This window comes from Myodes glareolus, chromosome 18 (assembly GCF_982192425.1).
Source record: "Myodes glareolus chromosome 18, mMyoGla1.1, whole genome shotgun sequence".
Taxonomy (NCBI): Eukaryota; Metazoa; Chordata; class Mammalia; order Rodentia; family Cricetidae; genus Myodes; species Myodes glareolus.
The window spans coordinates 16913227-16940795 of NC_142043.1; the positions used below are offsets into that span (position 1 = coordinate 16913227).

At 40.4% G+C, this 27569-nt stretch overlaps 2 protein-coding genes across 2 annotated transcripts; one reads left to right on the top strand and one right to left on the bottom strand.

Annotated features, from left to right (window-relative positions):
• Positions 1–856: 856 nt before the first annotated feature.
• On the top strand, positions 857–6254 carry C18H6orf141 (chromosome 18 C6orf141 homolog). The gene is made up of 2 exons (XM_087898004.1): positions 857–1751; positions 4602–6254. Exon 1 carries the CDS (start codon positions 1011–1013, stop codon positions 1548–1550), a length of 540 nt encoding a protein of 179 aa, XP_087754130.1. The 5' UTR covers positions 857–1010; the 3' UTR covers positions 1551–1751; positions 4602–6254.
• A 5504-nt stretch (positions 6255–11758) lies between these two features.
• LOC125405920 (cytochrome P450 2K6-like) lies at positions 11759–27282 on the bottom strand. Its single transcript, XM_048442709.3, has 9 exons — positions 27033–27282; positions 24611–24773; positions 23511–23660; positions 22162–22322; positions 19905–20078; positions 19133–19274; positions 18356–18540; positions 15790–15931; positions 11759–12481 (listed from the first exon to the last, which is right to left on the bottom strand). Exons 1-9 carry the CDS (start codon positions 27213–27215, stop codon positions 12294–12296), a joined length of 1488 nt encoding a protein of 495 aa, XP_048298666.3. The 5' UTR covers positions 27216–27282; the 3' UTR covers positions 11759–12293.
• Positions 27283–27569: the final 287 nt, after the last annotated feature.

The following is a 27569-nucleotide window of genomic DNA, read 5'->3' on the forward strand; positions in this document are numbered from 1 at the left end:
GCTATCGAGTCAAACACACAGGTGTTACCAGGGACGGACTAGGACTTTCCCATATGAGCTTTTTCTCCTGTCGGCTAGAGTTCTCCACCAACTCAGCACAGACTAATGTGGCACAGGCCCTGACCCTGGGTATCCACAGGTTTACCCATATATGCAGACATGGGAACGGATGCACGTATGTATTATCTGGGGGGTTAAAGAAGGAGAGGGTAGGTGAATAGGAGGAGGTCTACTAAGGTACAAGAAGATAAACTCCGAAACTCGTTTAAGCGATATGTTTTGTTCTGCTTCTCTTCTAGAAGGGGTTTGAAGTCAAAGGCATTCGGCCTCTCTGAGGTAAGTGACAGTAACAACCAAAACACAGACGGAGTTGACCACTGTCCCCACAGATCCCGGGCATTCCAAAGGAAATGTACAAACTAACAGCGCTGTTCGCTAAGACTTCAGTTGCTTCAACATCACCCCATGACCTGGGTTCCACAGACTTGGAGGTACGCTAGCCTTGGGGAGAATTGAAAGTGGACACAAATCCTTTCAGAATTTGATTAAACCCCACGATTGAAAAACCAAACGGACTTGTTCCTTCATGCTGGACATCCATGGAAAGGAATAAGGAATAATGGTTTGAGAGTTTGAGAAGGTGCCCCAAGTGCCTCTCATTTCAGTTTTGGAGAAAAGGGACACGGGTGTGAGGGCAGGTGGTTACTAGGCAGTAGTGGAGCTGGAGCCTAACACACTCAAAAAAAAAAAAAAAAAAAAAAAAAAAAAAAAAAAAAAAAGTTGGCTCTAAGGCCAAAAGGCGCCAAGATTCTGTTTGAACAGGTGAGGAGCCCTGAGGTTTAAGGGCTGAGAAAGGAGACCAAGCTAAGAGGCTGGAATCCTCATCTAGCCTGGCCTGGGGCTGATCCTATAGTCTGTGACTCGCTCAGGCCACACCCAGTGCCTACTCCGCCCGCGATTTTCTGAGCAGAGCTGGAGTTTTCTTTTGAGAACTGGAGCAGCGAGGACGCATGAATGACCCGCTCGCCGGGATCGAGCCCGGGAGATCCCGGCGGCGGGCCGTGTGCTCTCCTCGCGAGGTCGGGGCTGGGCCGCCCGTGGATCCCCGCGCTCCGGATCCCACGCCGTCGGAGACCGACAGGGACCTCTCAGCGGCAGGTGGGGACGTGAGATCGCGGACGCGAGAGAATTTGGATTGCCAGTCCTGGGTCAGAGAGAAAGTGCTCTTTCTTCTGAACCCCGAGAGGTGGTTGGGAACACAAGCGGACCCTGCTTGCGCAGAGCTGGTGGATAGCGCGGACTTCCGACCGAGGATTGAAGACCGCCGCTATTCGGAATCTGAACCGAAGCTTTCCCGCAGGCGCATTGCCACGGTCCCCGGAGCCCAGGCTCGGAACCCAGCAGCCACCCCCAGGTCCGTGTTGGTGCGGGTCGTGGATTACCATGAGACGCAGGAGGTGCAGCAGACTGAGTGGACCAAGGGTCAGATGACTACGAGGACCAAGGAGCGCTCTGTAACCGCAGTCACCTTTCGCACCCAGAGTGATTGACATCGTTTGTGTGGCACTGGGGCGAGAGCAGAACCTGGATGTACCCCGCATTGCTATGGGAGGATAATTCGTCGCCAAAGATCCGAACCCGAGAATTGTTCCAGGGCTAGGGATGCGAGAAAACGCTCGAAGAACCTACTCTCAGCAGTTTTAGACTTCCTCTGTGGCGTCAGTGTCTGACAGCCTTTAAGAGAATAAAAGGTATTTTTATATTGGTGGAACGTGGGAGTTCAAAAGCACAAAACCTTAGTCAATTCAGTTCTTGGTGTTTTTGGAGGCAAGTCATAGTGTTTGTCTGCATCTCTTTCCTGTTAAGCACCCAAAAGCACAAGTCAAGTTTGAGGTCTTCAATCTAGGATGTGTGTATATTGTGTGGAGCAGGTGCAGAGATACTTGCTTTGAAAGTCTTAACAACATTGTTTTATTTTTTTTAATATATAGAAAAATGAAATAAAACGAATCAGGAAGTGAAGCAAAATGTTTCCAGGTATTCTATACACTGGTGTGCAACTTCCTCTCAGGCCCTTCATATTTGTTAAGAAGAAAAGGAGCAAGGGAAAGAAAGACTGGGGTGGGAGGGTGGGTTTTCTGTGTGCTGGGGATTGGCCTGAGAACAGGCCTTTATCCCAGAGGGCATCTAACCCAACTTACTGTTTAATAAGTGAGGTAGACATTCTGTATGCAATACGTCATAAGTGGTTGTATGCTTTATTCTTTTTGGTTTGTTTGTTTTTTAATTCAATCTATTTATTTATTTATTTTACATCCCAACCAGTTTCCCCTCCCTCCTTTCCTCCCATTCCCCACTCCACCCCCAATATGCTCCTCCGCTCTTTCTGTTCAGAAAGAAACATGCCCCATTCTTATCCAGACATCCACATTTTTTGACTACTAAGATCTGTAGTTAAGACTGAACTGACGAGAACTCTGCTGGGTTAAGTTGTTTTATTCTTATTGTCTTCAATTAGATGTATGTGCCTGTGAGTGTTGGGAGGTGCCTGGAGGCCAGAGCTCCTTGTGGCTGGAGCTACAGGAAATTGGGAATTGGGGAATCTGGTGTTTGGTATCCAACTTGGTCCTTTGCAAGAGCAGCCTGCACTCTTGACCACTGAGCCCTCTCTCCAAACTCTACTCTGTGCTTAAAATGACTGAAGGCTAACACTTGATTTTTTTTAAGTGGATTCCTTTTGTCATTAGACACCAGCATTAAAAGAAAAAAACTTCATTATCTTATTTATGTGAGTGTTTTGCTTGCATGTACGTGTGCACCGCTAGTGTGCCCACTGCTCTCGGAACTCAGCATTGGATCCCCTGGAATGGGAGTTAGGGATGGTTGTGAACCTCTGTGTGGGTGCTGGGTATTGAACCTGGGTCCTTTGCAAGAGCAGCAAGTACTTGTAACCAGTGAACCATCTCTCCAGTCCCACATCATTATTAAGTCTTTAGTACTGGGACGTAGTTTGGAACTCTGAGGAGCACAACAGAGCTCTTAGAGAGAGGTGAGGGCTCAACTGGCCCCTATGGGAGGGTATTTGGTTACAGACAGGTCACAAAGGAGAGGGGCTCTGCTTTGGGGTGAAGCTGGAACAGCTGCTCTTACCTAGTCCTTTCATGTGTCTTCAGACCCAGCTTGATTTGCCTTCAATCAATCACCCGATCCACCTTTTATCTTCTGCCTGGCCAGACAGCATCCCTCTTTAACCGAAGAGCTTAGTTGGCCCTAGAGGTCAATAGCTTGTGTAGCTCATTAGCAAGTGTTTTCATGTGCTTCGTAAGTAGACAAGAAATGTGGTCATCTCCCTCCTAAAGATTCCTGGATGACCTTCGCTGTGTCTTACTTCTAGAGATTCAAATATGCCCAAGCAGGAGAATTTGAATTCTAGGCCAGTTTGTGCTGCACCCAGAGACCCTGTCTCAAAAGTGGATCCATCTGAGGGTACCATGGGTTTCTAACACAGATTTAGGAAAAGTATGAGCGCCGTTTTTATCCCCGCATCCTGCAAGGCCTACCTGATGGAGATTCACCACTAGCAGTTCTCAGGCCCGAGAGAGTTTCCCTGAGGAAGGACATTAGTGCTTGATCTTATTCGCAGATCTGTAGAGTAGTTGAAAATGTAATGTTGAGCTCCCAATAACTTCTCCTTTTGTGGAAATTCTGACTGATTTCTTTGTAAGGTTAATCATGACTGGCAGGTGGCCTCTCTGCTCTTATGAGATTGGTTCTACATGATTGAGCATTGAATGGAGACAAGAAAAACAACCGTCTTTTGCAATTGACCCAGAAGAGTAGCATCCTTCAGCTATCAGAAGGCAGGCTCTGGAGCTTTGTGGCTCCTACCAACCCTTTGTTAACTAGTAACCTTGGGCAAGGTGCCTAATCTTTAAGTCTTTACTTGTTAAGTAGGGAGAGGAAATGCTGAGCTTTTGAGGTGGGATTTAGTTAAGATACTTAGAATACTGCCTGGCATGCAATACACGCTTAGCGCTGACTCCTAGGATGCCTAGTGTAGTACTACATCATTCAACCCATTTTTCCCCTAACCAGGATTCAGCTTTTTAAATAATCATGTAGTGTAGAAATCAAAAACAAAACAAGCAACAACAAAACAAATAATGAAAATGAACTAGAGGTTTTAGCTTTTTCCATCTTTAATGGATCAGCACACCCGTTTCCCAAATTCCTTAGAAATTATTTCTACACCGTGTGGGGGTCCTCAGCTAAGACTAGAGGAAGGACCACAGTCACTATGCTGAATGAATAGAGGGGCTGAAAGCTTTCATTGCCTCCTTGGCAATTGAAGCTTAGATGGGGTCTTGGTTGGCCTGGGACTCTTTATATTAATCAGACAGGCCTCAGATCTGCCTACCTTTCGAGTGCTGGGAATGAAGACATGCGCCATCATGCCCCATATTGAAAAATCATTTTAAAACTACTTTTCTACCTAGCCCCCGCCCCCACAGTTAGCTTTCTGCAACTTGTTTACTGGTTTTAAATAGACATCACATTGAAAGCGAAAAGTAGTTGCTGAACTATCTTGATTTGCCTTACAGGTGAAGAACACTTTCCATTTCACAAGAGTCTTTGGAAGAACATCCAAACCTGCCCTCTGTATCAAGGCATGTTTCAGGACGACCAGGTCTCGGCATCTCTCAGGATGACCAGGTCTCGGCATCTCTCAGGATGACTGGGTCGTGGCTCTTTGACTTAACCTCTACCTCACAGAAAACTGACTTCGTCTGAAATTGTCTTTGTTGGATAAACTGTTCCAAAGACTCCCAGAGGCCCATCTGAACACAATAGACTGTGACAAATGTCAGAGTAACATAACCACCATGATCAGGCTAGTGCCTACCTCTGTTTTTTTAATCAATATATATATTTATTTTGAGACAGTGTCTAGCTGTGTATCCCAGGCTTGCTTTGGACTTGATGTCTAGCCTGTGATGACTGAACTGGACATCTTCCTCAGCCTCCCACATAATGGGATGACAGTGTGTTCCAGATTCTCTGACTGCCCCCTCTCTTTAATCTCCTTTTCCACACCTATCATTACCCATGCTATTGATTGTGTTTGACTTGCTTGTTGGACTGAGGAGCCTTACCAGGTTTTGATATTAAAACTCACTGTGATTCTTTTTTTTTCTAAATTTTTTAAATTTTAAATTCATTTTGTGTATGAGTGTTTGCCTGCATGTGTATATGTTTATTGTGCCTACCAGCTGCCCACGGAGAGCAAAAGAAACTATTAGACGCCCTAAAACTGGAGTATAGGTGGTTGCAAGCCTTCGTGCAGGTCATCGAAACTTAACCCAGAAAGAGCTCTTCATCGCTGAGACATTTGTTCAGGACTGAAAATGACCCTTAAAAGAAGAAAGAAAAAGTTTTATTTTCAGAATAGATTGTTGAGGTCCAATGTGGTAGCATAAGCCTTTAATTGCAGCAATCTGGAGGCCTACAGAAAAGAAAAGAGACGAAGAAAAAAAAAAGGAGAAAGAAAATGAGAAAAAGTTTACTCATCTAGAAAAAAATTAAGAAAATATTATGAAGTTTACAAAGATAGATTAAAAGACAACAAAAATTCCCCCACGATCCTACATCTCTTAATAGTTAGTATCACATAAATATGGCTTTGTTTTAATTTTCTTTTTATGTGTATGCTTAGGTTGACACAAAATATACAAGTCTCACTTCAAAGGGAGTAAAAGATAGTTCATTCTAAGACCAAACATGGGTGACCATGACCAAGGAACTCGGTGATTCAGATTATGCCAAAATCCACGTGCCTATGTGGTTTCATGACATTTTTATAGTATCAGAACAATGGAATGGTTCATAAATCCGCAGACTTTTCAAATACACAGGTAGAAACTTCAGGCAAGTGGGTACAGCAAAGTGAGAAATTTCTTTTGTAGATCTCAGATGCAATCTGATGTCATTATTAGCCTTTGGGCTGCTCTATACACCCCAAAGATGTTAGATCACACATAGAGATGGGCTTACATAACCCAAGATACACTGGGTCTTGGTCTGCAACATTCAAACTCTCTATAACCATTCACGCTACAATCAGTTAATTAATTAGTTAATCAACATTGTAGAATGTTTAATTCAAAGTGTGGCTCTTGTGTACTAGCTTCAGTTAATGCATACTTATGCATTTATTTTATTGTAAGAATAAATTATACAATATAGTCCTGGTGTAACCCCTGTGTATTTTCTGAGTGATGCTTTTATGTAGGTTTCCTTGTTAGTTAGATGGGTAGTGTGAGAAGAAATGAAGCTTTTCCTCCACAGAGTTCCTTTTTGTCATAGCATTTTATCACAGAAGCAGAGAGGAGCTGGAATGATATGCTAGTGTCACTGGGGATCTGGCCCAAGGGGCCCCAAGGAGAAAAGAGCAGAGTCTCTTCTCCCTCCACTCTCACTGAACTGCTGAGTCAGAGCAAGCATGCTTGTCTGCAAAGACCCCTGGGTGATTCACATTCAAGGTTTACAAGCACTGGCCTATCCCTCAGGTTAATATTAGCATAGTCAGTTACTACAATTAAAAACATTATTTTTAAAAAAATTATAATTTATTGTTAACAATGCCAGGGCAATAACAATTTGTAAGATTATGGAACTAAACTTTAGACTTTATAAAAGGGTATACAATGCAGTTCATCGGGGATTGGGAACCTGGAAAAAAATGTGTGTTTTTAAACAGCAGTATTTTTCTGTAATTGTCCCTAATGAAGTATTGATTGATTATTGGATCTCTTAACTGAGAAGGAGTCTTTCATTTTTAATGAATGTGAAATGGTTTATTGCCAGACGCCCCTTAGGGGAGGAAGGGCAGGAAGTCATTAAGGACAGCACGGTTCCAGACCTCTGCAGCTGAGTCACAGCTTCTCAGTCATTCATGGTGAGTTATGAGGGAGTGGGGCAAAGGTGGGGCTTGAATGTCAATCAATTGATTCAGGTAGGAAAACAGGGTTGGGAATCTGGAACACCGTGAAATCTCTCTAGCCACCCAGCACTTTGCTCTTTAATTTGAAAGGGTGGCTCTTTATGGATTTTTTTTTTCTCTAAATAATCTCATAAACGGAGATAAGGCAAGGAAAAGTCCAGATTACTTGGGGCAGCAAAAGGAGGTGTGTTCAGGGTATAGGCACTGTGCCGGCCCATAGTTCCCGGTAGAATAAGAACAGTTATGCTCAGAACAAGGAAGTGAATTTAAAAATCATAACCTGACTTCTCGGCTTAAAAGAGAGTAATAGAGAGCTGGAGAGAGGATTGCTCAGGAGCTGAGATCTGAGTTTGGTTCCCTGTGTCCACGGCGGGCATCTCACAGGCACGTGGAACTCCAGCTGCAGGGGCTCTGATCCCTTCTGCCTTCGCAGGCACTAGTGCACATGGGACATAGAGTCACACACATACACGTAAATAAAACTTAAAATCTTAACAGAACAGAGCTTGTAATAATGTTAATGTACGTGGACTAGCCTCTTTCAGGCTGGCTGGAAGCAACAGCACCCACCCAGGCAGTGGGAACATTTCCCATTTTCTCTTAGCTTGACTAAGGGCCCATGAGCCATTTCTTTGAAATGGAGTCATTGAGGAAGAGAGGATCCCGAATTATCTTTGCCTCTGTAGTGTGGGAAAACAGAAGACTACCTCCCCAAATTATTCGTTAACAGACACAAGTGGCCTAATCACATTGAACAGCTGTCCCCAAAATCGTTCAGTACGTTCTCACCAGTTTAGAAACTCTCCTTCCATCGGTCTCAGAGAAACTCAGTTTGTTCTCTCTTCCCTACCATAAAAGTCTCCAATAAAGTCTTCTTCTCTTTGAATCTGTGTGGGCAAATTTTCCTTAACAGTGAAGAGGAAACAGAAAGGGAAAGGCTGGAGGTCTACTGCTGTCAAATCCCCAGCATCAAGAATTGGGGGGAAGGAGGATGTCTAGAAGGACAACTTCTCATAGGATGGGTTTGGATCAGGGAGGACCTGAATGACAAGGTGGGCACATCAGAAAGCTGGCAGTTATTGAGTCACCTTGCCATTTTGGACAGATGGCAGCTGAGGCTGAGTGGCATTCTTCCAGCACTGCAATAATTCTCTAAGATTAAATTTAATGGAAGCTATTTAGTGCCGGCCATATAATAAACACTCAAATCAGCTACCATTATCATAATAACAATCAGTCATGGTGGTCATGTTTACGTCTCTCTTCAGTCTAATCAACTGCATTTTAAAAAATTTATTTATTTAATTATCTATCTATTTATTTATTTTTTTATTATTTTGTATGTTTATCTCGGATGTGGTGGTGGTAATATGTACTGAAATACAGATGCCCTTGAACAACTCTGGAACCCCTTGAGTTGGAGTTATAGGCAGTTGTAAGCCATCCAACAAAGATTATGGGAACTGCGTTCAGGTCCACAACAAGAGTAGTCTCTGACCTTAAGCACTGAGCAATCCTGCCAGCACCTATGCTGTACTTTCAAAGGACAAAAACCAAAATACTTGAAGCAGTTTCTGCAGAGATTCTTTTCCATCTGCTTTCCAATATCTCCACATAAGATCTAGCCACTGCCACATGGATCCAACCTCAGGCTGGGGATAGGATTTGACAGAATGCTTGCCTGACATGTCTGAGGCCCAGAACTTGATCCTCAGTACTTCTTCCAATTCTAGTAAATAAATGACTATAGATTCAGTCTGTTACTAATTTCGATCTTTGCAAGTGTTGGAGATTGAATGAATCGAAGACCTTGTAAATATAAAACATGCTGTCTGTTATGGAGTTACATACCGGTAGGTTCTCTTCAGTTACGAAGTATGAGGATTCTGGGAGTAAGAAAGACTTTTGTCGCAGAATAATAACAAGGCTGCAAAATAATTAAGGCTGGGCTGGACTTAATGCTGACCCAGATCCTAGAAGTTACAAGGATTCAGGTGTCACAATTTCTTTATCCCAATGTGTAGGAAAATTACAAAGGCATAATTAAAATAATCTTATAATAAAATTCTGCTTGGGGATTATGTTGCAGGAGAAAAAAGGATTCAGCAACCCGTATTCATGGTTGGGCCAAGGTTTAAACAATGGAGTCAACAGAGGCGTTCAAGACAATGACTAATGAGACTAAAAGTTCATCTGGTTTTTATTATTATCATTAGTGATAAAACACTTCTGTTGTTAAAAAGTGACTGATATGATTTTTCTTTTTTAAAAAATTTAAATAAACTTTATCATTAAAAAACTTGGTAATGAATAAGCAAATAAAAAACATCACACATCAAAATTCACCAGACCCAGAGTCTATACCACTCACTGTGTATGATGGCCTGGAAGGTAAATTCAACATGAAGCTCTGCAGTTTCTCTCCCTAATGCCTAGGCTAGCTGCAGTTGCTCTTGGGATTTTAACCATGCAGATGCAGACTCTAAAATCACATGTTTTAATTTCCCTTTACTACTTTTATGCAGAAGTTTAGAGCAGTATTTATTTCCCCCGCACGCACAAAAAAAAAAAAAAAAAAAAAAAACAAAAAAAAAAAAACCCTCACCTCATGCATTTAGTAGAGGACACTCCTAAAGGTTTGACTTTTCAAGTCCCTTTCAAGAGTACCGTTTCTTTATCCTCAATTAGTTCTGTACTTCAAGAGTAGATTCAGCTGGGGTGACTCTCAGTGACGCAGCTTTTTTCTAATATGGTTTCAACTTTCAACATTGCCAAGAAGAAATTGATGGAGCATAGAGCACGAGATGCTAGTGGGTAAAGGCACTTGCTGCCGAGACTGACAACCAGAGTTCAATCCCATGTTGAAAAAAAGATATACACATGTGTACATAAATAAATACAATGTAGTAAAAGTATTTAAAACAATTTTAAATGACAAATATGGACAACAGCATAGCAATTATGGTGACTAAGGAAGAAATTAAGTTATATTGATTGTGATATATAATTTATGTGTAAGACTTAGAGAAACAATAAATTGTAAAGTTTTTACTATAGAAGTGTAATTTTATCAGACATAGACAGCTTCAATAAGAAATTCTTTATTTTATGATTGCTATTATTAAAGAATGAATCAAGGAAAAATACATTAGTGGAAGTCAGTTTTCCTCAATCATATTTTCTGCAGACATTTTTAACTTTACTAAAGTTAATTATTTGTTACTTTACAATTACGTAAAATGATGCTTTTTATTTTCCTCTCTGAGCACAGCAAAATTAGTTCTTTGTTTAACTTTATGCACATCACTAAACACTGTTCTCCCCCCACCCCCCACTCCCCACCCCGGCTTCTGGAGGCAGACAGAGCATGTGTGCCTCACCAGTGTGTAGTCGTGATGTCAGAACAATAGAAAGCTGACAAACTTGTTACTTGGTTAAAACTTGGGTCTCCTGATCTCTGATGCAAGGCATGTTCACTGCTCCCCAGGTAAGGGAACCACACCCACCAGCTAGTTTTGATTATGGATTTAGAACGGACTAAATCCATACTATATATTAGTGAACCCCAGCAATAAGCTAAGGGCAAGCCAGAAAGTGCACTTCCATGTGTATGTGTGCGTGTGTGTGTGTGTGTGTGTGTGTGTGTGTCTGTGTGTGTTCAAGCTTCAGAGTGAGGCTAGTAAGTTCCATTTCTTTGTTTCCATTAGCTCTCTGGCAAGCCAGGGCCCCTGAGGTCCTCCCATCAAAAGGCCTTGAGAATAATGGTATCTTGAGATGGCCTAACTTTCTCTGGCCTTACTGACCTGTAGAAACACTTCTTCCCAATGACAGGGAAGGAAACTTTTAGGCTTGAGAAATGTTCTTGGTAATCCTTGGTAATCAAATCCAAGTCTTTTGAAAAGATCTTTGGCCAGTTTCACAGGTGGGGACTGTATTTCTTAATGACCTAAGAGCGTTTCTTGAGATGAATTCTCAAGGAAGACAGGGCATTCGAACTCCTAGTCTCTGTGGGAAGTAGCACCTTTTCAAAGGAGGCTCAAAGGCTGGGGCCTTCGTTCAGTGGAAGAATGCATGCTTACCATGTAAAACGTGGTTTTTATGGGTTTTATCTATTGCGGTGGATAAAAAGAAAAGGTCAAATGGTCACTGAGTAGCAACTGCAGAATGTCAGTCATAGAAGTATTTGAAAATGCAGGAGTCATTTAGGGAGCTGGACACAGCCCAAAGGCCAGACTCCTTCCCAGCCTCCAGTACTTTTCCCTGGCACACCCCACTGTTGAAAGCCTTTCTGCTTTGCTCTTCTGCACAGCTGGATTCCGACCAGGTCCTAGCCAATTACAATACCTTATATAAAGTCTTCTTTGTCTAGTGCAGTCCTCACTTAGATACAAATCAGATAAGAGCAGGGGAGAAGCACATCGTTGATGGTGGGAGGGTACATTGGCTTCCTAAAAGCTGGAGTTGTTCTTGTGTCTAGGGAGCCACATGGTTTTCTTTGTTCTGCTGCCACGGTCCCTTGCCTGTGGCCCCATTGGGACTTTAGAGTGCTAAGCACAGGCATTCTGGGTATGCCAGAGCGCAGGTGAATACTTTCCTTTTCAGAACATGTAAGATCACCAGTGATAGTACGTGTGTGAGTGTGTGTGGTGTACGGGTGTAAGCACACATGTCATAGCACACATGTGCAAGTCATAGAACAACTTTTGTAGAGTCAGTTCTCTCTTTCTACCTTTACATGAGTTCTGGGGATCCAACTTAGGGTGCCATGCCAGGCTTACACAGCAAGTGCCTTTATTGTCCTCCCATCCCCGTGTACCCATCTAGTAGGACCCTAATTAACTAATACTTTCTGATCTCAGCAAACTGGCTATACTCACAACCAATTATCTGTTATTAGCCACCACTTGTTTATTCCCAGAATGAAAACAATGCCTTGTGTTTAATGTGTGCATTAATAAGTTGAGTTTTCTCTACCGCAGTTGTGATGATATTCATGGATATTATAGTGCCCCTGCACACAAACACCAATTATGACTCTTGGTTGGTCATTCTTAGATATCGCATGGCTAAGAAGCCCACGTCTGTTTCACGTTTGGTAGTGAGCTTTCTTCTATAGCAGCCGAGAAACTCATTCTGACTTGAAAAGACAGCCCTCTTTGAGAACGCGGCTAACTGCAAAAAGAATCATGAAGGACTTGGCCAAATACCATAGCTGTAATGAAGGGAAGGAAAGCTTTTGTGCAGAGGACCACAGGTCACACCAAGAACTGGGGCTTCAGTAAACTCAAAGACCTTAGGCTCGGAGCAGAGCACATATCATATGAGGCTTTGGTTGCATGGTAAAAGCAGTGTCTGGGGTTAGGTCCAGGTCCAAATGGGAGACTCCAGGGGGTGGTTGGAAGGTAAACTTCTGCATGAGACTGGCGAAGAAAAGGAAAAGCTCCATTTTTGCCAGTGGTTCGCCAGCACACATCCGACGACCTGGAAGACACAGACACCGCAGGAGGTTATAAGACGTCAGCACAGGCTGGGCAGTGGTGGCACGTGCCTTTAATTCCAGCACTCAGGAGGAAGAGGCAGGCAGATCTCAGTGAGGTCGAGGCCAGCCTGGTCTACAAGAACTAGTTCCAGGACAGGCTCGATAGCTACAGTGAAACCCTGTCTCGAAAAACAAAACAACAACAAAAAGGGTAAAAATAAAGACATTAGTACAAAAACGTAAACAATCCCAGACAAAGACAAAACCAGATTACACATTCTCCACTACTTTGGAATGAGTGGGTCAGTCATCAACCTTTGCTGAGCTTTATTTATTTATTTTTTTGTTGTTTCAAAGCAGGACGTATAAATAATAAAAAATAAATCCAATGGCAGCTTTAATGAGGCAACCTCAACTGATCTTGACTGATCATAGATATAGGAAAGCCCAGCACACTGTGGGTGACTTCCTCCCTAGGCAAGTTGGGATATGGTGTATAAAAAAATCTGGCTGAGCATGAGCCAGAGGTGGAGGCTGGAAGCAGCGTTCCCCCAAGGCCTCTGGTTCCAGGCTCCTGTCTTGAGTTTCTGCCTTGACTTCCCTCAGTAATGCAACATGACCCAGAAGTATAAGCCTTTTCTCTCTAAATTGTTTTTATGGACATGGTGTTTATCACAGCAATAGAAAAAGTAACAATAACAACATTTTAATTTGCAAAGGCTTTTTGACAAAGTCATGTGTGACACAAGATCATGTGTAAAAGCAAGCACATGATATGTCTTCTAAGTAAAAGCTAGCCATTTCATTCACAAACTCACATTTAATGAAAACACGACAGCTACTGAACTTGGCTAAGCGTCTGCTATTGTTCTCAAGAGAACTGTGGTGTAGTAGATGACCTACAGATAAATAGGCAGTGTCACAAGGAGACATGTGGAAAGATGCCCAGTAAGCCAGGGAAGGCTCATTCTTCGATTGAGAGCTTTATAAGCAAGCTTTGAAAGAAAGGATGAGAAATTCGCCGGGTGGCAATGAGGGAAGGTGAGGATGAGGTCCTTGTGCCATTGGCTGCACGAGATTTGACTCTCGCTATACGGGGCACCAGGGAGATTATATGGAAAAGAGTAAGGAGCAGGAGCTAGGTCACAGTGATCTTGAAAAGGTCATTAATCTGTAGAAGCATTTGGTAGGCGAGATCCAACTGATATAATTCTGAAATCTACATTGTTTGGGAGAATTAAATAAAACTGAGAAAGGAAACTTTCCTGGTAGAAGTTTATTAAAATAATACGCTCTTGGTAGTTATCTATATTTCCTAGATTATACTGTGTGAAGAATGATCTTACTTTTAGATTAAATAGAATGAATTTTTCAATCGTGTTGTAGATTGACGGCCACACATTTGAATGAAATGCCGCATTTTTAATGTATAGTCGGCTTTCAGTCCTTCTGAAGACACAGCAGGTCTGTTTAACTACTCCCAGAGGGAGGCCTTTAAAGTGCTGCTTACATTATGGCTGGTAATTTTTATAATTAATACAGCTGTAGAGCTCTGTTTTGTTTTTTTATTTTTTAAAACATAAACTGCAAATGTCCAAAATCATAGAAGACTTCTATTTTACAACAGAGGGAAAGATCTCATGTTAACCTTTTGGTTATTGGAGAGCTACACGGAACAGAAGAACTCCACATATAACTACGCATTTTCTTATTGGGCCCAGTAACAAGGCAAGGTTTTTATGGGGTCCAAAGTCATGGGTATTTCTTTTCTGTTTAGTAACGTCCATAAAATAACTAGCCACTCAGTGATAAGCAGGTTTAATGTCAACAAGACACGGGTATTATTGTGCTTGGCTTTCCTACTGCTATTGTTCTCGTTGTCTTGCCTGTGTAACAGGTGACCCAATAGGTAAGTGATAATTATAACACAGTGTCGCAAGCCTTGGAGAAGGCTGTGAAAGGGTCAGCTAATGTAGGTTTGGGGTTAGCTCTTTCCATCTCCCGAGAAATAAGAACGTAACTGAATGGTGTTTAACAGGAAGAGAAGTAAAGACCTTGGGATGTTAGTTATGACCTTCTGCTTAAGCTTCATTGAGTTTAATGGAAAATTCTGACCAGCCCAACAAGATAAAGCATGTGGTATGAGAGGTTCCAACCCTAGCAAGAGGATCTTATTGTGTGTGTAACTCTGAGGATGCTGCCTGGAGACAATTAAAGACAAAGATGTTTAGATCACAAAAGCCCTTCACAGTGCAAGACTTTGACAGTGTGGATGTATCTGTAAATGGAAATGGAAGAAAAGGGTACCTTCCCCACAGCTAGAGGGGCATAAGAACGAAGAGGTTATAGCTAACACTAATAGTAGACACATAAAATTGATTAATATTTAATATTTTTCTTATAGTTTGAATTTTACTTGGCGTCTATGACTAAGAAGTAGTATGGGGCTGGGTGTGGTGGCACATTTTCTTCATCCCAGCACTCTGGAGGCAGAGGCAAATGGATCTCTCTGAGTTTGAGGTCAGCCTGGTGTGCATAGTGAGTTCCAGGATGGCAAGAGCTACATAGAGAGGCCCAAAAGTAGTATTGTTAGTCTTAGCTTTCTTTAATGGAGGCCCACAATACATTCCAGTTTTTTAGATTTATTTTTAATTATATGTATGTCTGTGTGTTTGTGTGTAGGTATGTGTAAATATATGCCAGCAGAATCCAAAGGCACTGGAGACTCATTAAGTTGGAATTACAAACAGTTATCATTGTCAAATGTGGGTGCTAAGAACCATACTCAGGGACTGGGGAGATGACTCAAAGGTTAAGAGCACTTGCTGCTCTTTCAGAGGTCCCAAGTTCAATTCCTAGTACTCACATGGTGACTCACAACCTGTAGTGAAATCTGATGCCTCCTTCTGGTGTGCAGGTGTACATACAGATAGGGCATTAGTATACACAAAATGAATAACTCTTAAAAAAGAAAAAAAAAAACCACTCGGGTCCTTCACAAAATTTCTTTTAACTGCTGAGTCATCTCCCCAGTACTACAAAGAAAATTTTGATTTCCACACTAAACTGGGGGAAATTCCCAAACAGGCTACTCATCCTAAATATGGATGGCTGCTGCTTGCTTAAAGGTTGAAAGAGACTTCACAGGGTATGCAAAGGCAGCCAGCTGGGCCTGAATACAATATTGATCATGGGGCAAAAGCAAAACTGAATGTAATCTTTCAGAGTGAAAACCACAAGACCTGAGCATACTCTTGAGGTGATAGCCCTCTTACTTGTTAAAGCAGCTGTGTCAAATAAGGCACCTTACCCACAGAAAAGGGCAGGAAAGCTTCTTTCTTGACAAACCTCCCCTTGGAGCTGAGGAAATGAGTGGGGTTAAAAGTGTCTGGTGTTTCCCACTGGGTTTGATCCCGCAGTACTGATGTCAACAGAGGGATGACCTCTGTGCCCTAGAAATAAAAGGTAGTATTGTTAGTGAAAAAAATGATGTTTCTTTCTAAGAGGCTCCTCTGCAATGTGTTATAACCATGGCTGGCAATTTCTAGATACGGTGTATTCTGGAAAGAAATACGGTCATCTGGGAAGGCTTTAAGGTCAGTAATGTGATGTTCCCTTTAGTCCCAAAGTTTCCCTCCGCTCCTCACTGAAAGCAGGACCTGGAAACGAGCCTTTAGTGTGTATTGGTTATGTGATAACAATATGTTATTTAACAGGTTCTTCACTCAGCTTGTTAATGTTTAATAGTTTCATGAATTTAACAAATTCATTCCTAAGTCTGTGTGGGGAAAGTTGAGTGGTCCTAACTTGTGTTGTAAGCTGTAGATGAAAGAATACAAAAGAACCAGGCAGAATTTCTGGAAGGTTCAATGGCTCGGTGAAGACTTGCTCTTTTATCCCTCAAGGTCCATGACAGTGGATACCAAATCCAAGATTATATGGACAGATTCTAAATCATAAGCTTCTCTGCCTGTATGTTGTGCCACATGCTGTAAAACAACTTTCTGTAAATGAAGGGATGATTTTTAACTGTATAGGACAGGGAATTCTGAGAATGACAGCAAACAAAACACGGTAAAGTATGATTACACACAGAACTCTGAGCAGGAGGCCTAGTTCAGGCACAAGAGTGCCTGCCTTGGCTACACAACATTCAAGTTTAGTCATCAGGAAATAAATTAATTAATTAAAGAAAATATTCACTATTTTATTTTGATATCTACATCTTTAATGACAATTTGGAATATAATCTCTTGGCTAACTTTATCAAAGAAAATGTGTGGTTTTTTTTTTTTTTACTCAAGTAGACAATTGAGTAAAAGAATTTTGTTTTAAAACATGTGGGTACTATCATTATCTACTTATCTGTCTATCTATCATCTATCTACATATTTATTTATCTAGATTATATGTAAATTTACTTTCTCTGCCTCATAGCAAACATGTTAATTATATTCATTTCACCAAAAAGCTGATTGAGCTGTGCCAAGACTGAGCCTACTTCCTAGTAGCACAGCACATTAACTAGATATCCCTGTACCTGCAAAGTCCTCTTGACAACAGCATTTTACATGGATTGCAGCACGGTAGGAGGCTAAAACTAAAATCCTACCGCTCCTACTGCTTCTTGTGGATCACATTTAACATTGCCTCTCTGTTTTCACTTTTGCTATGGCTTGAAGGTGGAGAGATTCTTCCACAGACTCTATGTTCATGACTTCTTCCAAAGGCTGTGGTAGAACTTTAGGAGATGAGGACCACGGGACTGGTTCATCTTTATACCAGTGGCAGTGTTCCCTTCTAGGGGATTATGGGACTCCAGTCAGTCAGTCTTTGTTCACTAGCTTCACAGTCCTCTCAATGCCAGCTACTGTCCTCACCAGTTCAACTTAGATGGCCTGGACTATCTAATCTTCAACGTGACCTGGCAAAACTCTAAGTCGAATGAACTGTTTCTTTTCGCAAGATAGCTGCCTTGTATATTTTATTATAGTCGTGTGAAACTGACCGCTGCCACGTTGTTTGCATTTGTTTTTCTGTTTCACTGTTAATTGGGTTAACTCAGCTCAACAGTATACCTAACATAGGCTGAGAAGAAAAGCTCCAAAGGTTAGTACAGTCTTGTTCAGAGAGTGTTCCCAGAGTGGGGTGCAGTCGTGTAGGAAAAAGAATTCCAAATGATCAGTAGCACCATGGCTTTATGCAGATGTGGGTCCACCAGCAGGCCTCACATTAGGTACTGAGGAAAACCATTGGTGCCATGTGTGTTTCACATGTGTGTTTCTGGCCATGCTCACCTTCAGTCTAGTTTGAGGAAGGGATACATACATGTCTTCAATTTTCCATAGGAACTCAAAGATTTGATGAAGAAGGAGCCTGGGAATCCATAGGCATGACTTCATGAGATAATGGAATTGAACAACGGAGGTGCCAATGAAAGAGCCTGCCTTAAAAAAGCTCGGGACCCTGAGAGTGACACCTTTTACCTGGCATCCTGGCTCCTTCAAAGAGCAATCTTTCATCCCAGAAAATGGTTACATCCTCTGAATCCCATTTTTTTTCTCAGTTATAACATCTTGTCATCAGTTGCATACACACAGATGCGCACACACACACTTACACACACGCAAACACACAGACACATGCACATACATACTCACACACGCACACACACACACACACACACACACACTCAAACACTCAGCTATCTTATTTTGAACAATGGAGAGGGAGGAAAGGCAAGAGATAAAAAAAGGAGAGGGAGCGGGTGGGAAGGAGAAACGTGGGCCAAGAGTGTCCCCGGCTTCAGTCTCAATGCTCCTACCATGTTAAACATCTGGGATATACTCTCTCCTCTCACCTGCGTAAGCCCTTACCTTTGGAATATAGTAGTTCTTAAACATAACATCTGTGGTTGTCTCACGGGGTAAGCTTGTGGGCAGTATGTTAGCCACCCTCTGTATTTCATGAACTACAGCGTCTGTGTAGGGCATTTGAGTTCGGTGCTCAATTCGAGGTTGAGATGAGCCCACAACTTTGATGATCTCATCATGGACCTTTTCTGGATACAACACAATTAGAGGTTAGGGTTCTGCCTGCACATGAATTCAAGTGATTTTTTCCCCCACGTCTTCTTTATATATTAAAGTCAAACCGAAATGTTCTCCCAATTTGAGGGCTTTCTTTATCATCTTTCCGACTTTCTGCTTCTGTTTCTAAGCTGCTCTGTGAACAAGCATGATTTCAGATCATCTCAGGGTGTGTAAAGAGCAAACACTACTTACTTTCAAAAGATTTATTTGGTTTTCAGTTGTGTGTGTGTGTGTGTGTGTGTGTGTGTGTGTGTGTGTGAATGTGAGTTCAGGCACCCATGCAATACAGAAGAAAGAGTCTTTGGAGCTAGAGTTGTGATTCCCCTGATGTGAAAATTGTGAACAGAGCTCTGATCCTCTACAAGAGGATTAACTAATTGCTGAGCCACATCCCCAGCCCCAAAGCCCTCTTTCTAATTCTCAAAGGAAAGTAACCACATAAGCCATTGTCAAGGCTACAATGTACAGGTATCCAGTATGACTGTGAAGTTCTGCATTTTTGATTCCCAGAAACTTTTGTTTTCCTTCACTGGGGTAATGCTCTGAATCTTCGAGACTTACCCTGAACCTCAGGGTATCGCATCATGAGTATAATTCCCCAGCGCAGTGTGGAGGCCGTGGTCTCTGTTCCTGCTGCAAACAAATTACTAACGAGGGCTAACAAATTTTCTTCATTGAAATAGTCAGCAGATGGATCGTTTTCCTAAAATGGTAATATTCATCATTAGTTATGTAATAATCTCACAATGGGAAATTGTAAAAGATTACCATAAATTAAAAACAGCCGGTCATGCACTGTTCCACTTAGAGGACTTTCCCTTTATTATGCAGCTGTCTTACAGAATTGGAGGATGTGGAGAAGTGCCAGATGCTAACAATGCTAAATAAATCTGAAAATAGCAAAGGCTGTTTTCATTTAGGAAGTTTACAAGATAGCATTCAATTGAGTTATTGAGACACTCCCTGTATCATATTATAGTATTGCGAAATACCATATTTATTCTCTTTAATTTTTTTCTTTTTAAATTTTTTATATTTCTCTTTAGTATTCCTCTTTAAAATTTTAAACAAAGTAATATTTCTTGGATTTAACAGATGAAACGCACTGCAAGATTTTTAAAAAACTAATAAAAAGATGGTTATATCTTTCCCCAGATAATAATATGCAAATGTAAACAAAATGTAGTAAATAACATCTTCAGTTTATAAACGACCCACTGTTAATCTGAGTCCAGTGTCTATCTTTTCTGAAGCAATATTTTGCTTCTAGAAGTTATTAGTTAAATTAATAGCAAATCATAATCAAAGAATCCTCTGAGATAAGCACCATTACCTCCTGCTGTCTGAGCAGAAAAGCATCAATGAGACTTCTGGGATCATTTTTGTCAAGATTATGACGATGTTGTAGGAAGGTCATCCTTATGAAGGAAAATAATTCATCTCTGTTCCTTATGACTTTCTTGTGGCTTCTTAGGAGAAATCCCAAAACAGGAAACATATTAAAAAGCTAAAAGATTTAAAAAAAATACTTTAAGTATGGGTATAAGCTAGTTGGGACAAAGCAAGTGAAAATATTATTATTATTGAAAAATTGCAGAAATAACGGTTTCAGTTTTTGCCTCAGCTAAGGATGACAAACAGAATTATATAACGATGCTTTCCCATTTGTCAGAATTAAACAACCAATAGTGAATCCCGATACAGCTCATAAGCTTTGGTCTATGGAGAGTATTTTGCATATTGTATCTGCGGGGTAACGGAATTAAAGGTGATACGGTATACAGAAATAGTATCAACTTTATGTTGGGAGAAAGAAGCCCAGTGGTTTTTTTTTTTTTATCTTCTGTGAATCCTGGTAAACAACTGCATCATCTTAATCCTAACCAGCACAATAAATCCACTTACGTTTTCTGTAGAACCACGGAAACACTTCAGTTTGTAACAGACATTATCTGTAGCTCCCATCAGGAAGTACCACTTTATAAAGTCATCCTCAACCCTTCAATATGTTTCAAGAAGACTTTGACAGGGACACTTATGTATTATAAGGACATTTTTGAACTCCTTGATGTAGAAAGGATCCACCAAGCACACGGCATTACTAACTTAGCTCACGCATGCCATTAGTGGTTGGTGTGTCCTCAGTTAACCTTCTCCCAGTCTAGATGCCCCTGGAAGAGTACAGGGTTGGCACCAACCAAGGCAACTAGATTTCAAGAAGCTCTCAGTTCAGATGTCCAGAGAATGAGGGCAGAGGGACAAGATGTGTTAGCTATCTTGACCAGAGAGACCATCTCCATCCCCTCTTTTCCCTATTTAATCTGTGGCTGGGGATGAGATATAAGAAAGACTTTTTAGAATGTTAATGGTTCTCTGAAAAAAGCTAATTCTAAAGATTCAATACTTAATACTTGTCTTTTTATTATTATTTTTTGCAACTGATGGGCAATGCAAGACATTCCAGGTAAAACTTTACTGTTTGCTAAAATTTCTCAATATACTTACTTTTAGTTAGATCTAATATTTAGTCACTTCTCAAATGAGTTCATGACATCCTTTCTGTAGTGAAGATGATCCAAAGAGGCAAAAGATCCCTCATCTAAGGTTGTATGAGATAGCTGCCTGTGCCTGTCCTAAGCATCAGTATTGAGAGGTGATCTGCATTTATAGTAAAAGCCTAAATTGTTCCAAAGTGAAATTATATGGTTGCCTGTAGTGATACTATTCAAAATTTTATAAACCTCTTTTTTCCTCCTTGGGTCTGGAAGATGGAAGATATAAGTTTGAAAAAACATATATCACATGTACTGGTTTTCATCTGCATGTATATCTGTGTACCACTTGCATGCCCGGTGCCCACAAAGATCAGAAGAGGACATTTGATCCCATGGAATTGGGGTTTCAGTTGGCCATGATCCACTTAATGGATTCTGAGAATGGAACTAGGATCCTTTGAAATAGCAGCCCGTGCTATTACCTGAGTAGCCATTTTTCCAGCTCCCAGTAGATGGAACTTAAAACGATAAAAGAATCAGGTTGCTGAGCCATTGTGACCATGTGTATAGATTAACATAAACATTGAGATAGTGTTTAGTTGAGCATTTTCTTTCTCTTTAATATGCTTGTTAGTTTGTCTTGTTAACCTCCCTTTCCTAACTGAATTCTACTATACACTTCTTTTTTTAAAATTATCTTTATTGAGCTCTACATTTTTCTCTGCTCCCCTCTCTGCTTCTTCCCTCTCCGCTTCACTCTTCCTCCAAGGTTCCTATGCTTACACTTCTTATTTAATTGATGCTTAGTTCATATCCCATGAATCATTGTTGGTGTAGGTAAATGACAGATGGCTACAATTATAAGACATACCAAAGCCATACATTAGTGTGTCTCACAATCCATGCATCAAGGTATTTATTGCAGTGTTTTGTGGTGAGAGAACCATCAGGTAGGTTAAACAAGCATGTTTGCCATACCATTATATTTAGAACACATTAGCATCCTTTGTACAGTCTCTTGAATAGTCAAGTGTACCTCATAGTATGTAAATCACTAAAGGAAATCAAAAAAAAAAAAGAAAGAAAAAACATTACCACAATTCTTGGGCTTCCAATGAGCTTCACATTTTCACCAATTAAGGTTAAGAGTCTTAGAAACTGGGGGTCTTGGTAGTCAAACCGTTTCCCAAGCAACACGGACACAATGACGTTAGCAACAGAAGCATTGAGTACTCTTTTGATCTCAAAGGGTTTTCCTAGAAGGCAATTCATTGAGCAGGTCAGGAATAACCACATACACAGCATTAAGTCACTTCCAGACTGACTGGGGCAGACTTTCCAGTGAAGAGTTTCGGAGAAGGATTAGCTGCGGTTGTGTCTCTCAGGGATGTGAAATTTATAGCTCTGGCTCATGCCCAGAAGTTGCCACAAATGCTCAGATGGCCACAAAGGAAATGAAATGGAAATATGAAAGAAGACTGGAATTCAGCTCAGCTAAAGGAAGAATAATGTGGCACAGGCAACTTAATGTGTGTGTGTGTGTGTGTGTGTGTGTGTGTGTGTGTGTATGTGTGTGTGTTGTGTAGCTTTGTAGTGCAGTGTGTGGAGAGAGAGTTGTTATTGCACAATATATGGGAAAACATCACTCACTATAGTAGGCCACACCGAAGTTTGGGCTAGAAATTCTACTACATTCTGATGTTTTCTCCATCACTGAAATCTACACAGAGCGTGAAATCAGACCTGGTTCCACAGGCCTGTATCCGTGTTACAGGGGAGACTGAGGTAGGAAGATCTAAAGTTGAGGACTTCCTAGGCTGTAGAAAGAGTTCAAGGCCAGCCTAGACAGCCTAGTGGGATCAATTTCCAAAATAAAAAGTAAAAGGAAGGTTGTAGCTGCAGCTTAGTGGTCACGTGCTTGCTTAGTATACATGGGCCCAAGGTTCCTTACCCAGTTACATCTCCAGCAGTCATATACAAAAGCTTACTTGGCTTATGAGGTTATTAAGGATGTGTCAGTAGGTAAAAACTCTCAAATAAAATACTAAGTATTATGTCAAAGTTAACTTCTTGGTAAGTAAATATTGCCTTACAAGAACATTATTGCATTTTATTTGAGAATAAAAGGACAGCATATTTTCAAAATACTTTCAAACAGTTCAAAATTTATTTTATATAAAAGTAAATTCCAATTGATTCACACACACACAGAAAGGGAGGGAGGGAGGGAGAGGAAGGAGGAGGCAGAGAAAGAGGGAGAGGAAGGAGCAGGAGAAAATAAGAACAAATGTCTCACCTGACATGGACAGTATTTGAGTAGACCTCATTTGTATGTCCTTGGGATTTTTTTTACAAGTTAAATTATTTCAAGCTACACGACTAAATGCACCTTTTGTTGTTTTCTCATTCATGAAAAATAAAATGGTTTTATTTACTCTACACACCTTTATGAGATTCAAAATTCTGTACAAGATGCTGGCATTCCTCTATGATCGTGTCTTCTATTATCTGCTTGCCCATGCCAAAGTTCCTCAATGTGGTCAGACTGAACCTTCTCATTGTTTTCCAGTTTTCACCATGCGCAAAGGCAATTCCTTAGAGAGAAAGGAGTGGGTTTAAGTTACCTCCAACAGTGGTAAATTTAGTGGTCAAGGACAAATAAAAATTATGGAAGAAAGCTTTGATATTCCCTGCCAGAAATAAGGGAAGAATGGTTTGATGGCATAGTCTAATAGTAGTTATCTAGCAGTTTTCAAACCCTAGCTTCATTTCTCAGCAAGTTAAGAAAGAAAACGAGGTCTCCCTGCAAAGATTAGAAAGTCTCCCTTTTCTTCATTTCCTAGAAGAGCTGCTGTAGAAAACATTCTAAGCAGTTTCCCTTCTCTTTGAAATATACATACATCTTTTTGAAAACCAAGTCATCATTGTTTAGATGTATGACTAGAATGTCTTTCCTCAAGATCTGGAGACCTGTCTGAAATGATCAGGGAGGTAAAATCCCCGTTTCTCAGCTCCTTTGGGAAGATAAGAACCTAGGGTTCGGTGGGCCGAACTTAACCTAACGTGCGTACCATACATATATGGTAAATTTGTTTCTCTTCGTGTGACTCCAATTAGCAAAGCCAGTATCATGAGTCCTAGCTAATTTCTTTTTCATCCTGAGAGGCTTCGGTGTGAATATCTGATGCAATATGTGAAAGGCATTCCTTTCTGGGTTTATAGTGGTGGACTCTGAAGCACATTCTTCTCCTGTAAAAAGGTATTTTCTTTTTTAAGTAGTACAGCAAGGACTTCTGGGTTGGGAAAACATTTTGTAATTTTTGTTGTTGAATTTAGTATACAATTTTTGAGTTTCTATTTGATTCTTATATCAAGCTTGGGATCAATGAAGAATTGCAAACAAATTCACCATTTTCCAGGGAGAAAGATTAATCCAAAGCATATAAAACTATCAAAGTAAGGAGATAAGAATAAATAAATAGAACATAGTTAATATTTAACAACTTTAACAAAAGGGATATATTCAAAGTTTAGGGGTCTTTACCTTTTCCATCAAAAAGTCTTTCAAATATAGGCACCCGAGAACGCTCCCCAAATTGACTGCCATAATTAATAAGGGCATCTTTCACCGTCTCATAGCCAGAAAGCACCACCACCTTCTTTGGTCCCATATGAATGGTGTAAATGGGGCCATATTTCTTGGAGAGCTTTGGTGAAAAAAAAATCAGAGAAAAAACTGAAACATCATGGCATAATCAAAAGTGAAGTTGATCATGACCTCTGGCCTGCATTACTGGAGTTACTCCTCCAGCCATTGTAGTACCTGGAGTCACACTGGTGGCCTTCAGTTCGTAATTCCTGGGCTCTGTTTGATTTCAAATGTGAGAGTAAGACTTGTTTTTTTACTTCAGAATGGAACCATTGTCTCTCCCTATTATTTTTTTGTTTGAAAACAGAAAATGCACAGCCACAGCTCTAAAATAAAACATTTCTTTGGTACCACACTAATATATTCCACATGAACATCCTGTTTCTTAAGGTGTGATGTGATGTTAGGACCAAGTTAATTCTCCATTACTGGCAACATTTTTTTTATCGAAAAAAATTCTATTTTCTTTAATAATTGAAAGGTAGCAGAAGCCAATATATATGGCATCCTGATTTACTCTTGGTTCCGTTACATCTCAGCTCCCTTACCTGAGCAGAAAGGTTATTTTGTCTTCATGAGATCACAAAGTACTTGATGCTGCTCAGCAAGAACCACACAATCAGTGACACGCTGCCTGAGAGTCTGTGTTCTACCCGACCTGAGCTTCGGTAAAGACTAAGATGGCTCAGAATGCTCCCTTATATGTGAAACTTACTTATTTAGTGTTGTAACAGGAATCGATGGATGACTCAATGATTTAGAAAATTAGTACAATTAAAATCACTCTTTCTAAAGTAGAAATTAAGATAAAAATTCGAGAGCAGAGTGTTTTGTTTGAGAACTGTTTTATATTGAGTAGATTAGCATGTCTAAGAAAAATAATTTAAGGATAAGTTTGGTGAAAAAGGGTCCAGATTATGGAAAAGAGTTGAAACCTTCCTTTTCTGTAGGTGGAAATAGTTCAGAACATGGGCAAATCTGTGGAAATGAGAAAGAAAATTAAAAAAAAACATGCTGCAAAGAATTTAGCCTGGTTAATATATACACAATGGACAGGAGCAGTGTGAAAGTAAAGTTGAGGAACACATAATTAGATGAAGGGATTTGCTGAATGAAGATCTCATTCTTATGAGGAATTAACCTGATTTTGAACTGTAGGATAAGGGGCCACAAAGTTGATTTAAGTATTGATTTTGTTTCTAGGAAGTAATTTCTGTGAAGTAAACTTATCTGTAATATGAAGATAAAATGTTCCCCCCAGGTTGGTTAGGGGGAATAGGCTAAATCCCTGTGTTGATTTATTGAATTAAAAGCATAAAGCAAATTTAAAGTGATTTTACTTTATTTTTTTGATTGATTGAGGTAATATTATAGTATTTTTCTTCTTCAATATCTTGTCTTTTAAGATTTTAATGTTAGACTGGGTGGTAGTGGAACATGCCTTTAATTACAGCACTCAGGAGGCAGAGACAGGTGGATCTTTGTGAGTTTGAGGCCAGCCTGGTCTACAGAGTGAGTTCCAGGACAGGCTCCAAAAGCTACAGAGAAACCCTGTCTCGAAAAACAAAATTAAAAGAAAAGAAAAAATATATTTTAAAATTAAAATGTTACAAATTCTGTGAGAACTCAACTCAGAAACACTTTAGAACTTAAAGTTTAAACTTTATATCATTTGCCAGCTCCAAGTGGTGTAATCAGACCAGTTCTTGTATGAACTCTGTAAACTGGAAGACAGTAACACAAAGGACAAGAGCTGAACTCATTCATCAGACTGGTGAAGATCTAGATCTGAACTGTGGACCCAGAGCAAGCTGAATTCATTCATCAGACTGGTAGAAGACCTAGATCTAAACTGTTGGACCCATAGTACAGATTTTCATCTTATTTATAATAGAATTTTGAGTAGTTAATCTGAAGTCTGCAGATACATCAATAATCAAAACTTAGTTGTCTTGTTGTAGGTCATATATGACAAAATGTAGCCTAAAACATTTGAGGTAAAGATTACATGCCATAAACACTTAAGAATATAATTATCACTTAAGTCTTTGAATCATATTAGCTAATTTGTACAAACACACCACTCACACATAGAAATTTCAGTATGTATATGCATTTTTAAGCAGCACTCTTAATTTTGATATCTGATTAACCCCCCAAAACATATATGAACTGTTGTTAGCACATGCACGCTAATAAGCATTTCTGGTCCAGAATGATGTAACAACACACACACACACACACACACACACACACACACACACACACACCGTGCCAAGAGAGCTGTCATGTATGATTGTATGTCTTTTTGTCTTACCTCTAGCATTGTTTGGTATGGCCTCTTCAGGTTGAGAATGTGTAGATTTCCAATAATTGGCCAGGGTTTAGGTCCTGGAGGCTGCAGTTTGCATGCTTTAGCCATACAGACACTCATATTTAAAATAAAAATGAGAATGAGTGCCAGAAGCGCAAGTATAGCAGAAGAATCAAACCAACTCATTATCTTAAGCTGATATAATTATTAACAAATTAAAGATCTTTCCAATTCTGACCAGATAGAACCAACACTTCTGATGAAAATCAAAGACTTCAAAGTGTTGCTAGGTTTACGATAGTCATTGTCTTTCACCTATTTTATAATTAAGCTGAGATAAGCCCTGTTCTTCACCCTTTTCCTGTTTTGATCTTTTAACTTTCCCCTTTCACCTTCCAAGTTCAACCTATTCTGTCCAATAAAACCTGGAAGGATTTTCTCTTTATGTAAAACTGGGATTAAGCTTATATTTCCTGATGCTTATCTCTGAGCACCAAGTCCACACTTGCGCAATGAGATCGAGTGCATTGTTTGGTAAGT

What these genes read in the sequence shown, in the direction of transcription:
- C18H6orf141 (XM_087898004.1), top strand. Translation starts at nt 1,011, where the DNA reads ATGAATGACCCGCTCGCCGGGATCGAGCCCGGGAGATCCCGGCGGCGG.
- LOC125405920 (XM_048442709.3), bottom strand. Translation starts at nt 27,215, where the DNA reads ATGAGTTGGTTTGATTCTTCTGCTATACTTGCGCTTCTGGCACTCATT. An exon ending in CATACCAAACAATGCTAGAG is followed by an intron (nt 24,774 to 27,032) that starts GTAAGACAAAAA and finishes TTTTCACCAAAG; the next exon opens with CTCTCCAAGAAATATGGCCC. An exon ending in GCGATACCCTGAGGTTCAGG is followed by an intron (nt 18,541 to 19,132) that starts GTAAGTCTCGAA and finishes TGTTGTATCCAG; the next exon opens with AAAAGGTCCATGATGAGATC.